The sequence below is a fragment of the Monopterus albus genome, unplaced genomic scaffold (assembly GCF_001952655.1).
Source record: "Monopterus albus unplaced genomic scaffold, M_albus_1.0 scaffold23.1, whole genome shotgun sequence".
Taxonomy (NCBI): domain Eukaryota; kingdom Metazoa; phylum Chordata; class Actinopteri; order Synbranchiformes; family Synbranchidae; genus Monopterus; species Monopterus albus.
The window spans coordinates 25,992-40,300 of NW_018127903.1; the positions used below are offsets into that span (position 1 = coordinate 25,992).

General features: G+C 41.0%; 1 protein-coding gene across 1 annotated transcript in view; it reads left to right on the plus strand.

Moving 5' to 3' along the window:
- bmp1a (bone morphogenetic protein 1a) overlaps nt 1-14,309 on the plus strand; it is a 31,905-nt gene that overhangs the window by 2,758 nt on the left and 14,838 nt on the right. The window contains exons 2-6 of the mRNA XM_020594496.1: nt 4,974-5,087; nt 8,676-8,801; nt 9,487-9,604; nt 11,057-11,235; nt 11,395-11,500. Coding sequence (XP_020450152.1) covers nt 4,974-5,087; nt 8,676-8,801; nt 9,487-9,604; nt 11,057-11,235; nt 11,395-11,500 — 643 coding nt within the window. The remainder of the gene's footprint in view (nt 1-4,973; nt 5,088-8,675; nt 8,802-9,486; nt 9,605-11,056; nt 11,236-11,394; nt 11,501-14,309) is intronic.

Below are 14,309 nucleotides of genomic sequence, written 5' to 3' on the forward strand. Positions count from 1 at the left end.
ACCCTGTGCCAAAGGAAAGCACGGCTGGAAGGTTAAGGGCACTGTGCCACACCGGCCCAGGTGATGTGAGTGCAGGCCGTTCATGAGTGGGCTCGGTGAAGAATGTGTTGCTGTCAGCGGAGACTAATGCCATTCTGCTTATCACTCTGTGTCAGGCCTTGCTTTTGATTTGATCACTTAAAATACAACAGCTGTATTGTTATGTTTCAATGGTTTTATTTTTCCAGAAGTTTTGTTTTTATTCACTGAAATGTCACTCACTTCATGTTAGGGGCCTCTGAAAAGCCACTGTAAAACACAACTTTATAGTTATTCATTAGATGGCATTAGAGATTTATTATACGAACCTAAGATGTAAAACAATCTTCTACATAAACATCAACATGAATCGTTGCCATTAAATTTAAATTGGCTGTTTTTTTTTGTTTTTTTTTGTGAATTGCCTTCTTTCACGCACTGAGAGAGTATGGTTTTATTTGTATCTTAGGGTTTTGTTCATCTGAGTGAAAATGGCAGTTCAAAACAGATGACACTCATCCAACTGCATCTCAGTCCTCCTCTGGCAACGCGATGGGTCGGCCTGTTGAACTTCACGGCTGGGCCTTCCAGCAACACTTAAGCACATGCTTTTCTTTTATCATGGAATGCGAACTGTATGGCTGAGCTCACACTGGGTGTTTTTTTTTTTTTTTTTTTTTTAATGTTCTGCGGGGTTCAGGTGATTAGGGAGCTGATCTATTGGCACGCTCTTGGTGCAGTAGTTGGAACAATATGTTTGTCGTCAGAGCCTAAGTAATAACTAATCTTACGTTAATACCAAGTCTGACTGTGGAACCTAGGAAACAACAAATGCTTTGGTAGAGCTCATTTAAAAGGCTCAAAGGATGCCCAACTAGCCTAGAGTAATGAGCAGTCCGTTTTCCATTATTCAGTTTGCTTGTTTGTTTTATATAATTCATCTGTGCTAGGCTGCTGTTCATCTGGAAGAATAGTTTGTTTGTTCCCTCCACCTGTAGTGTTTTCATAAGCTGCACATAGCTATTCTTTATGGAAAATGTTGAGAGTTCATTTAGACTTAAATATAGCTCACCCATACACCAATTTAAACTTTGCTTTGGACATCTGTTCTGAAAAAAACCTGCTCTTTCCTCAGACCAGACCGTGTGAGTATGTGCTAGTCTGCTGTCTAAGCCAGAAATATGAAGGCTGGTTGGTCAAAATAAGTTTAGTCAAATGTTAAAATCCCTGCAGCGTGGTGCTGAATTATTCATCTAGGTAAGGAGCTCAAATACGGCGTATCATTGACATTAAAAGAGACAAATGTGAGCTGATCAGTCATTAGAGAGGTTTGACTGCCAGTAGGGTATATCAGTAATCAGTGGCTGGGAAATGCAGTCTGCTAATGGGTTTGATGGCGTGTGAAATGTTAAAGGGGAGGCAGTCTCTAACTGTGTGCCCTTTGCAGCCAAAACCGCTCACATTTTGTCAATAAGATTGAAACTGCAGTGTGGTGACAGTAACTAGGTCTAGGTTTAAGATGTGTCTGATGAGACCTCAGACTTTTATTGGAAAAGAATTACTCAAATCTCAGGCTGCAGCTTGACTTCACCTGAACCTCTCATCTAATTATACCTTACTTACCTTTTTGAAATGACTGTTTCTCCTCTTCTGCCTTGGGCTCAAGTTGCCATGTTAGGAAATGTTGAGGAAAGTATTTGCGGTAGAAATAACAGCTGGTGTTTTTATAGATGAGAAAGGCTACTTGACAACAGGCCTGCATCATTCCTTAGTTAGGATTAAGCTGTTTTTTTTCTTTCTTAGAGACAGTTTGCCTCAATATTCATGTTGTGCATGCTTTGCTGCTTTTCCTCCTTTTCTCTGCAGCATCTGGAGGGACAATGGCTATGATGGCTAGCATTTGGCAGAAAGGGCCGGTACAGAATGAAACTTGAAAACTGATACTTACACTGTCATCTGATGGTAATCAACTTAATGCAATACACTACTGGCTTCTATTGGAATTCAAATGCTGCGTTTGTTACCAAACACAGGCTGTGAAAGGCGGTGCCAAGGTATTGTGATGCATTCCAGGTTCACATATTGGCCAGGCTTTCTCATTCCTCATCATTAGGTCTTGTATGGACAAAGGCTGTCTAAACATTTCTATAAGCACAGCGAGGAATAAACTGTGATCTCGCAGTGATGCTGGCCTAAAATACTGTACATGCTGGTGCTTGTGTCTCTATAGGCTTACTGTTGATGTTTGTGCTGGTTTCATTGGTAGATGTTGCAGTCTGGTGTTCACAGAAGGAGATTTGTGGGAATATTTGATACTGCAGAGGTTGAAGCAAGGCCTTTAAACTCAATGGTGATTAATTTGATTGAGATATGTATAATGTGACTGGATATGATGATTGATGGGGGGGGGCAGTCTGAGATAAGAGGGATTATGTTGGTTCAGATTAAGTTTAAAAAAAAATTCAGTGACAGGGGACTTTATCACATCAAATTTGTTCAGTCCAACATTTCGTCAAAGGTCATATATCCTCTTTAGTCTCATTAAGTTGTGTAATATACACCCAATAGTTGCACTTAAACTGAATTGCCTTTTTTCTAGAACAGCAAGTGAAAAATCCTACTACTATTTCCTAACTATTCTGCATTGATATTGGTATTATCGCTGCAGCTGCTGTCATTTAGGTAATGAATAATGTTTGGAAAGAGATGCAGCACTGTACTCTGTGGTGATCACTTGCCATCTGCCACATTCACTGGGCTTTAATCTATACAACAGCACACCAGTCTCTCCATGTTTGTACTCTATATTACAGTGCTCTGTCCTGTATCTAGATGTATTTATCGCCTTTCTCTGCAGCCTGTCCTCAATCCTAGCCCAGAGCTGTGTATAAAAGATTGTTAAAACTAATGTATCTGTGGATAATTAAAGCCAGGAGACAAGGGGATTAATTCACAATCCCTGAAAGTCTTTCCATAAACCTGCCACAGTGCCTCTAGGGTGACTGTTGTGCCCAAGGAAATGAGTCCTGATGCTGCAGGGCCATGCATTTGCTCACTTCAGTCTCCACTGTTGTCTGAGAACAATGACACTGCGGATTAACAGGCCTGTCTCCAGCACCGTGGTGGATGATTGGGACTGATGGGCAGAGAGCACAGCCCTCTGTGAACCTCAGGGGGATGGGAGAAAGTCTGCACCTTGTTATTTGGTCACGGCCTGCACATAACACTGCTAATATAGTGCAAATTGACATTACAAGTGAAATGAAATGTCATCTGATTGCTGTTTAGTCTTTCTCAGTCAATGTGGAGTGAAGAATTTCATAGAATTGTTATGAATACTTTCTGCCAGTGCTTATGGCCTCATATGACAGCAACTTGGAATAAAGTGTTCAAGCACTGCCTGTTCTTTGCAGCCCTCAGCCAGTTCTAGGAAACAAATAAAAATGTGAAGATAAAGGAGAAAAATGTCCTTTTCTATTTGTCCTATACTGCATAGCATCCGGTAGCTTTCCCTTATCAGTGGTGTTTTTGGCAGTGGCTGTCAGTATGAGTGCAAATAGTGAATAGCCTGGTTTGCGTCTCAGGGATTTGTTGGCGTGAGCACAAATTGGAGGGTCCCTTTGACCTCTGGAATTTAAACCTGTCCTCTGCGCATGCCCTGTCTCGCCAGCAGTGATCTACACCTTTCCTTATTGCTGTCATTAGCCTCTAATCTGAAACAGTCATAATCACTGTGCATCCTCTATGACCTGCAGTGTGAAAGACTGGCTTGCATCCATCAGATCCAGCTCCAGATTTATTCAATAATACTCCTCTGGTGAATAAGGAAGTAAGCCAACAGTTTTTGCCTTTGTTTCCATTGTGCTTTTTATGCCTTTCTCTCTTGTCTCAGGCCTCTGTCAAACGTTTCTACAAGCACAAGGGATAAAGTCTCTGTGGATGTTTTTACTGTCTGGAAAATAAGGGATGGAAAGCCTTAAAAAGCTGCTTTAAAAACACCTCGAGATAATGAACTTTCTTGATTATCTCACAGTGAAGGTAGCTTGTATCAGGATGAGACGCTGAACAACTACAGAGTCACAGTTATGACAAACACAACTGCTGCGACTCACATTATCTCTACAGTGTAGTGGTTCTCCCAGCTTCTTATCCCTCGAGGTTGTTCTTCCCTCCACCACACTAACCTCCAAACACACATCCAGTAGGCTTTCATTTTCTTTCTGCTCTACATCTGCCTTCACTATTTAGAGTTGCGGTGTGGGCCGAGGGGGTATGCCTTCCCGCAGTCTTTCCTTCTCTTCCCTTCTCATTGCCATCTCCTCTTCAGATTTGGATTACAGTGTCCCCCCAACCCCCTGTTCTCCCAACTCCTGTGTAAAAGCCAGGCCATAAATTTTGGAAATGTGCGGGTGTTAAAAGCCTGTAAAACTGTGCACACTGTCTCTGCAGAGAGGATTCCCAGCTCCACAGAAATAGGGCATTTAGTAAGGAATCCCATAAAGCACATTCCTCATAAAGTGGGAGTGTTTGGTTATTTTTCCATCTCCTTGGCCTCATTAAAGGCCTATTACTTGTTCAAGGTGCCCCATATTACTCCATCGAGGCAGTGTCAGTGTGTCACTGTATCATATCTCATAGCTCTCATTTACTATCCAAGGACACTGCAGTATATGGTATGAGATGTTGTCTGGTAACATCTGGACTGAACTTGGCCCTGTTAATCATGTCAGCTGTCAGGTCTCTGAGTTCATACTCTCTCTTCATTGCATGAACCTTCACAAGCCAGGTGCAGTGTGCTGCTTACTTTAAGTGCTTTAACTGGGCCTAAACACAGCCTACTCTTTCTGAACAGCAGGAAAAGCTTGAGGCTAGTGGGTGGTGCAAACGGATGTTCCATATTGTGGAATTGCTTTATATATAATCTGACAAGCGCCATCTCTGTTTGTCTGTTTCAGCTGCCTTTCTGGGAGACATTGCTCTGGATGAGGAGGACCTGCGATTGTTTAAAGTGGACAGAATAATAGATTTGGCTCAGAGAACCATCCAGACTGTTAATCACACAGATACAGGTAATAACCACTACTTCAAAGATTACAACTTGAGGTGAAATTTCCTCTTTAGAGCACTGAGGCAAGTGATTCTGACTGTAGATAAAATTGAACCAAAATACTTGAAATTAATATAGTTTCCACATTTTGTTACTCATTTTGGAAGAATTATATACACGGGCATGTTACACTCGTAACATTTATCAGCCCACTCTGGACCTCTCCAGCTGAGAGTCAGCAGCACCTGTCCAGTACTGGGTTTTTCATGAGCTCTTTAAACATTTATTGCCATGTTCAACAGTAATTACTGGGCTTTGCCGGGTTAAATGTTGATCTTAAAATGAGAAGCAGTGTTTAAGCAACAGCTGTGAGTCAGCAATGACTGATAGGCTTAGAAGACCTATAAACTACAGTGAGCATGAACTGACAAGTATGTGCATGTTGCTGTTTGTGCTTGGATGATGTTGGTTTGCTGCCTTTTTCTTGAGTTAATGAGCATATCGAGAAAAAAAGAAGCTTTTTGCAGGATTAAAATGACATCTCAACTGGTCTAGAAGCATCCACTGGTTAAGATTGGATTTGAGATGAAATAACAACCTCGGATGCAGGGGGGGTTATGAGGAGACTCGTGACGCAGAACTAAAACAGAGGCAGACACACTCATATCTGAATAACAGTTCATCCATTGGAGCATGTTAGTAACAGCCCATCTAACTGTTGTGTAGTGGAAATACTCCCCCAGTGTTCAAAATGAAAAATACTATCCAAGTAATGGTATTGCATAAGACTGTATCAAACACGGGCTCAATATTTCTTCACAGTATTGTTTTTCTCCATGTATTGTCCTCAGGCTACACAGTTTCACTTCAGTATATATTGTATATTGGATGACCTTTCACAAGTGTGGCTCATATTTATTTGTCCTGATGATTCTTATACAGTGTTGTCCTTTTCTTGATCGGAAACAACCGAGACTCTTGCCGTACCTTACAGTTGTCTAACGATTCAGGTGCCGGCTCTTAGCAACACAAGTTCCCGAATCTCTCCATGTCTCCAGTTAGATATTTTAGTTGGCATCTTCACTGTAAATGACCACTTTTCTTCCCCATCGGATCTTTGTATTCTTCCGGTTTCACACAGGTCACATGATAGAAGGTCATCAACATGTGCACTAGCCCTGTGTGAATACTCCGGACTATATGCTGCGGTTTTCCTACATGGGCTCACTCCAGCTCACTTGGACATTACATGGCCTTTGTACTAGGGAGCTGGCAAAGTCCGCTTAATGTCCAGGTCGACTGACTCAAACATCTGTGTTCTCACATACAACTTCTCTGGGAAGCGTCTAGATAATTCCAGGGTAGATACTTGTGAACTATCCTAGATGACAAACTGACCTTTGATGTCAACACTGTTCCCATATACAAAAAGGTCAAGGCTGAGGGGTTTTAATGTTGAAAGATCACTCTTGAGAATATTTTACTCATCCTGAGTCAGTTTGACTCTGGCAATGTCCTGTTGGTTTTGGCAACATCAGCATGGTTAATAAAAATAGGCTGGGAAATACTGTTAAACTTTGCCAAAAGATCATTGGCGTTAACTTAAGTGATCATGGCCATGCGTATCAAGTCAGAGCCACTCGGAGAGCAAAGGCTGCCCTGGCAGACACTCATCACCCTCCTCATGCAGAGTTTCGACTTCTGTCATCTGGAAACAGGTTTACTTTCACTACGAGAGCCAAATCAAGTAGATGCTTGAGATCATTTGTTCCAGCAGCTGCTGGGCTTTTAAATATGTCATAGGTCCAGCTGCTATTGTATTCATACTTAACCCTGTAAAGCCCAACACATCAAAAACTAGCCAGAACAGTCCAATTTTTCGGCCATGAGATGTTTATTAAACCTTTTAACAAAATCCAAAAGAAAATTCAAAATCTAAGATTCAAGATTTTTATTTGCCATTCATGCATAGACAGACCATCCAGGCATATAGGAATAAATGTGCCATATTATGTAGAATATTTTTATTTTGTTTGGTATTACATTTGATACATGGGGCATTTTTGGCGATTTCTATCTGCTCAGAAACTTGCGTATCAAATATGATACGAATGGCTCTATAGGGTTAACAAGGACTGATGGACTTAATATTGCATTGCAATTTTCTATGATGACACCACTGTAAGTTATGTGTTTTATTTCTGTGATTTGTATTGGTTGACTGTGGTTAACTACGGGTGACAGACTAAACACAAGTTCAGCCTGTCACCATGTCTCCCTGGACTATGATCCTGCATGCCCTACATCCATCAAACAGTGGTGACAGGGTTATATAAATAATACAGTCAGATTAGCAAGTGATAAAACCTTATGACCCGAAAGAACCTTCCTTGTATAAATATGAATGAAGATGGTAGATTTAATGATATAATTGGAATTAACACATCATCCCCAAGTTTTGTCTCCCCAGCAGCCTTTCTTATCAGCTAACTAAGCAGATTTGGCTGTTATCAGACTTTCCCTCAGCACATGCACAAGTGAATGTGCTAATTGATCTCACCAGGCTGCCAAGATTTACCCCTGCAGGCTGATATTCAACAGAGCACATTGTTCCAGCAAATTCCAATCTGTGGCTTGTGCGTTAATCAAAGATGAAGACTTGTATCTTCAAGTATCGTTAGGGAACAACAAACATTGTACAGGATGTGCTGAAACCAGGTGTTTCCACAGCAGTACTTGTATTTTGAAGAACAGTTTCACTGGAATCATCGAAGAGTTACTGGAGTTTCGACTCTCTTCCTTTTCTTTATGCCACTGAAGCAGGTGAAGTTGTGCCTGAAATCCTCAGACTACTGTTTCTACAACTGCATTCAATTCACAATGGATAAAGGTTAATGAATTGTTTTACATAATAGGAGCACACCATTGTGATGCCTTTTCTTTCCATTAAATTATTGTCCTAATGATGTAAAAACCAGAATAATTCCTTAAATGGATAAAACATTTCCATTCTTTTGCAACAAAGCTCTGTCATTTTCTAAATCAACTGCAGTGTAACAACACCGTCTGTGCCTGCTGCTATTTTTAATGTTTAAGATGCACACTTACAGCTGACTCTTTTTTTGACTCTTCAGATGTTTCTTGTAAAATAGGTTCAAATGTTTGATTCCACATGCGTTTTTCTCTTTGTTTGCTCTTCTGCGGTATAGCGGAGTATAGTAGGTATGTGATTCACATACGGATGTTTCTCATTCCGGCAGCCTAGTTACTTTGAATTTTTGTGTGTTGAGTGACATTAAAATTGTTATATTAATTTGGAAGAAGAAAGAATTCAGCTTCAATAAAAACGATTTATGCAAAATAAGAAGAAGGCTTTTATTTGAACAATGTCTGAAAAAGTAAATGTAATTTCTTAAATGAGAAATAGAAATTAGGTTTGAATGGCATCAGACCTTGAATAATGTCCTCATTTGACATCATGGGACTATCCAGGGGTAGAGCATGTTATCTCTTTATAAGAATGTTGGAGAAAAACCTTCTCTGTCAGACCAAAAACATACTGAACAATTAATGTTATTGTCTTTATGTTGTCTTGATTTTAAATCCTCAGGATCAACCAATCAGAATCGCCAAAATAGGCAAGATTCACACCGCAGGAAAAGGGCTGCCACTTCCAGAGCTGAGCGTGTTTGGCCTGAAGGTGTTATTCCCTATGTCATCAGTGGTAACTTTACTGGTAAGTAACAATGATTTACTGATCGTCCACTTATGTGGAAAGTCTTACTGAAAGTCACTTATGTTTATTATGTAATGTAGCATCATAGTTAAAAAATATGCCCTTTAATGGCCACAAATTCTCAAAGCTATAAAACATTATGTCTAGGCATGGTTAAAATTACAACATGTCGATGGTGTTTAGCTTTTTTGATTGACCATATTTCCAGTTGAAAGATGGAAAAAAAGTGCTGAGTCAACATCTTTAACTGAGAGCAGTTTTTAATTCCTCAAAATGAATAAAGAAGGCATAAAGAAATGCGTTGCTTTAACGTCAGTTGTGACGCTTAAAAAAACTTTATTTGATGTGAGGTATGCTGGGTCACTGTTCGGTGCAAACTGGTTAGTGTGATTTTTGATATATACTCACAGTATAATTAAGAAAAATATTTTAAAATTAAAAAATTTTATAATTTTTTTAATGGGAAGATTATGATGGTTAACAAGGTGAAATGGTTATCTTTCACCATGGCGTGACTTTATTTCTAGTAAATCTCTATCCAACTGGAACATCTTCAGGTAGTTGCCAGTTTCCCACTTTTCTATTCATCTTCTTCTTTTTTTTTTTTTTAGAAAATAATAATGGTGTGTGGGTGAGTGTTTTTTGTCAGCTCCACTGACCTCCCCTTCTCTGTCATCCTATTCAGGCAGCCAGCGGGCTATATTTCGCCAAGCCATGCGGCACTGGGAGAAGCACACCTGTGTGACCTTTATAGAGCGGACGCTGGAGGACAGCTATATTGTCTTCACCTATCGACCATGTGGGTGAGTCAGTGGGGTTTTTTAGCTCCCCACATGAAGGAACTGAACAGTGGTCAGCCCCTGTTGAGCCTGTGTTATCCACAGTTAATTTTTTTTGTGCCTAAGTACTTTGCCTTGCCTCCTTCTCAGCAGCCTTTCTCTATTGTTCATCCTCTCTGTTCACAGTGAGAGTTGTTATTTCAGCCCCCTGCCAGTCCTGAAAGATACAGGCATTCATTGGCCACAAATGTTTCCTGTGACTTGTCACACTGCATCAGTCGCTCAGTACTTGTGTCATACCTGGTGTGCACCCAGGGGAGAGACTTCCTCAGCCTCTTCATAACCCTGTTTCCTGTACTCCACTGATGTTAGGCTCGGTGTCCACTCAGCATTTCTCCTTTAACAGATACTAAGGGGAAGTGCTGGTTGTGGCTCGTTGTTGCTAAGCGACTGGTGACAACATGTTTGGATGTGCAGAGCTCTTTTGTTTAATAAGGAAATATTTTTAAAATGAAACACTTGGTGCCGTTGGGAGCACAAAGTAGCGCACCCTATTAATTGGTGATTTTGAGAAAAAAAGAGGCCAGAGCTCTTAGGATAAGTCTTAGAGAGGTTCCCAGGGGGACACACAAACCTAAACTGTTCCCATGTTTTAACTGCACACAAATTTAGACCAAAAGCTGGAAACATTATGTCATTACATACAGTGTATATCTATGTATCATTTAATACAAACAGTTTAACAGAAAGCGGATGCGGGTCATAAAACTGTTTTCCAGCCAACTGTTGATAGCCATTTTTAGCCTGGTAACTTACCTCTGGGGCATCGGGGATGACATTAGCTACGCAGGCAGCAGTGGTTAGCGGTGGGAACGCTTGACTTTGCTGCATATTCAGCAGACCCCCATCTGTCCTGTGCAAAGTTCAAGGCGTGTCTCAGGAGAGCCTGGCTGGGCTGCAGTAATTAGAGAGCGGCTGTCTGGCCCACAGGGCCGTCTGTGTGTGTGTGTGTGTGTGTGTGTGTGTGTGTGTGTGTGTGTGTGTGGGTATGCTGCTGACTCCCACACTGAACCTTTCATGTCATGTTGAGATTTAGCACTGTAGCTAGCCAGCTTCTGCCATCACTCTCTGCGTTTGTACTGGCAGAAGGATGAATGAATGTCACTCCTGTATGTGTGGATGACGGGTCGCTCTGTACGATTCTCCTATAAAACAAACGAGAGGTTGTTAAGATAATGTTCTCATTACAAGCCTTGTAATATATGTACAGAGCATGTTGATACATAGGAGGTTGTAGATGATCTAGAGCCAGAGACGCATTTCTCCTTTTGCTCCCTTGGGAAACATTACTTTTTTTGGTGTCCCTCTGTAGTTTCCACTTGCTTGTTAGTTTTTTCATTTACTAAAACATAAAGTCTAGTCACTATAATTTGGTTTTGTTAACACTGTCTCTCTGTGTTTGCTGCTGATTCATAGGTGCTGTTCCTATGTGGGTCGCCGTGGAGGGGGCCCACAGGCAATATCCATTGGGAAAAACTGTGACAAATTTGGCATTGTGGTGCATGAGTTGGGTCATGTGATTGGCTTCTGGCACGAACACACCCGGCCCGATCGAGATGATCACGTCAGCATTATCAGAGACAACATTCAGCCAGGTACAAACACAGGACTCTCAGCAGTTCCTCAGCAATGATGTTGAAGAGATGCAGAGAGAGAAAAAATAATAAAAGTCACACATTTGTATATGCAGGAAAAACTGTATCACAAAATGACTGTGTCATATAAGCCGTGCTTTTACTCTTTTGCTTTCACAGGACAGGAATATAACTTTTTGAAGATGGAGCCAGGAGAGGTGGACTCTTTGGGAGAAATCTATGACTTTGACAGTATTATGCACTATGCCAGGAATACATTCTCCAGGTAGGAGCCACGCCAAGTTCCACTCCATACGCCCCAGACTTGAAAACTAGTCTGAGATCAAGCCAGACCAAGCTGTTTCCCACTCTGCCTCAACCTTTTAACCCATCGTCTTGTTTTCCGTTTCTGCTCATTGTATTTTGTCTGTGGGCTGCTGCTGAGTAATGCAGTTTGAGAGCCAAAACTTAGGAAGAAGAAAGAATGAAACACCTAATTCTTGCCAATGATAAATGACTAGAAAACTAACGTGCTACCTGAGGGCATCAAGCTTGAAAAGCCTCACTGTTAGTTGAATGTCAGTGTTTGATCTGAAGTATTTCCTAGTTTCCTGGAGGAAAGTGGGTCTTTAGTGGATTTCTACAAAGCAGCTTCAACTACAGCTTCTATTTTGAAACTCTCCTTCACTTGTTTCTTTTGACTGGACTTCAGTATTTTTTTCCAACAGTCAGTTCTACTGTATCATGGGGCTTAAGGGACACGAGTACTGATGTGATGTATGTAATATTTGGCCAAGATTAAATTGCTTTTTGCTGTGTTGGCACTAATGAGGGTAAAAAAACTATCACATAGTGCATGAAGTAACTTGCAGGAAGAAATCTGACATGACTATTCAGCTTTTTTTGCAGACTGGATTAGAGTAGATCTGCCACTTTCACATCTAGCTGAGTTCTCCCTTACTGTAGGTCTAGCTTTTCAAACACCCAGTGTCTTTGTATATTCTACACTTTCACTATCATCGTGGCTTTTGCATCAATAGCTATATAGAAATAAGAACACCAACTCTGAGCGGTATTTTTGAATTATTAAACTCCAACATTTCTTAAAATGACTAATAATAATAAATGACTAAATATGTTTGTCTAGTATACGCCAGCTCCTTTCCATAGCCTGATCAAATTAAGGCTCCTCTCCTTGGTTCCTGCTGCGTTAGCTGCAGCAGGAGCCCCAGTAAAGCAGCAGTGGTCTTGAAGGTGAGGTAGACCAGCAGCAGTAGCCCTGGTTCATCACAACTTCAAGGTTATGTGAAGCTTCTCGTAAAAATGTAGCTTTTTTTTTTTTTTACATGAACTGCCTCATTATGTGTCTAAAGGCTGCTTGAAGAGGCTTTCATGAGTAGTAGCATAATATTCACTCCAGGCCTCTGCAGGAACCTGTAGATTTATTTCTTGGTTGTCTCCTGCAAAGCTTTTTAGCACCTTGATAGTACTCAGGTATTATAAGCCTTGCTGATTAATGTTTTCTGCACTCCAAGCACAATTTAGGTCAACCCCCCACTAATAATTACCTACATATTGTTAGGAGCAGAGCAGTGGACATTCGATCCAACTGTTTTCTATACTGCTTATCTTGAATGTGGTCACAGGGGGGCTGGAGCCAATCCCAGCTGACTTTGGGTGAGAGGCGGGGTCCACCCTGGACAGGTCGGAGGCTCCGCTGAAACCATATTTGATAGTGATTTTTTTTTTTTTTAATGCCCGAAACACTTTGCATAAAGAAACTCTTGTTGGTAAATAAACTTGTACTTGCATAACACTTTTCTATGCATTGAAACGCACTTCGAAACATGGACTGGCAAATTCAAGAATCGAACTGCCGACCCTCTGGTTAGGAGATGACCTACTCTACTTCCTGTGCCACAGCTGCCCCTGGTAGAAATAGAACTGTGTCTGTGTCAAAATGGAAATGACACCTAGGTTTGTCACCCGCTGACCTCATTCTCACCTGCTTCCTGTTAGATGCTACAGGAAGCCCAGTCAGATGTTGTGCATTCTTCAGGTCTACACAGAGGTGATGCAACATTGGAGAACAGCCGTACTAGAAAAATCCCCATGACGAACACTAATCAGTCTGGGCTCGTACTCTAGTCGTTAGGCTGCAGTTATTTGAAGTGTTATTTACCAGCTGGGTAACTGCAAAGCCAAAAGAGACCTCTTGGGAGAAGTTGACTCAGATTCAGCTTCTGAATCATCACTGTAATTACAAAAGCATCACTACCCTCATTGCAGTGTGCTTTCTTCACAACCTGACCATGTACACATAAATATTATGGCTACCTCCTGCTGCCATGTGCAAAGTATGTTTTATGTATGAAAACTGCATTTTGACCCTTGTCGCTATCACACAGATAAACAAAATGGAAGAACTTTTTATACAGCTGCTCAAACAGTCACCTGTATGCAATTTTGTACCTATAGTACCTATACCATGAAAAGGTTTTGACAGCCCTCTGTAAGTCTGAGTGTGTGTAATATCATCTCTGGGCACACGTCATTTAAAACAAAAAATGAGTGGGTCCAGACTATGTCGTTATTACCTCAATCTGATATGAGAACCAGCTGTTGGTTGTTCTTACTGTATATGTTTTTGTTTTGTTTTTTTCCACTACCACCAGGTCTCATGCCCCAAGTCTCTGCCTAGATCAACTGGCATGCTTGCAACAAACATATTCTGAGAAGCCGAGACGGAATATTTGTCTAAACAGAGGATGTGGCTCGGTGTTGGCCAGTGTACAGAAATGCCTGTCTAGCTACATCTAAACTGTAGGTCAAGAATGCATGTGACACAGAATGGAGCTTGGATACAGCACATTTTTGCAGAATTTGATTTGATTTGGGTTTTGGTGCTTAATGCTGTTGAGGAAAACAGGAAATTTGGGGAACAGAGTAACATCTGGTACGATACAGAACATGAAACATTATCCTCCAAAACTTGGTTTTTACTTCCTTGAACCAATAACCTTTTCTGCCTAATGGGCCTTTAGGTTTACAAGTGATGTGAGCAAAGTCTACTGCAACTGATAAAGTGTTTGTGT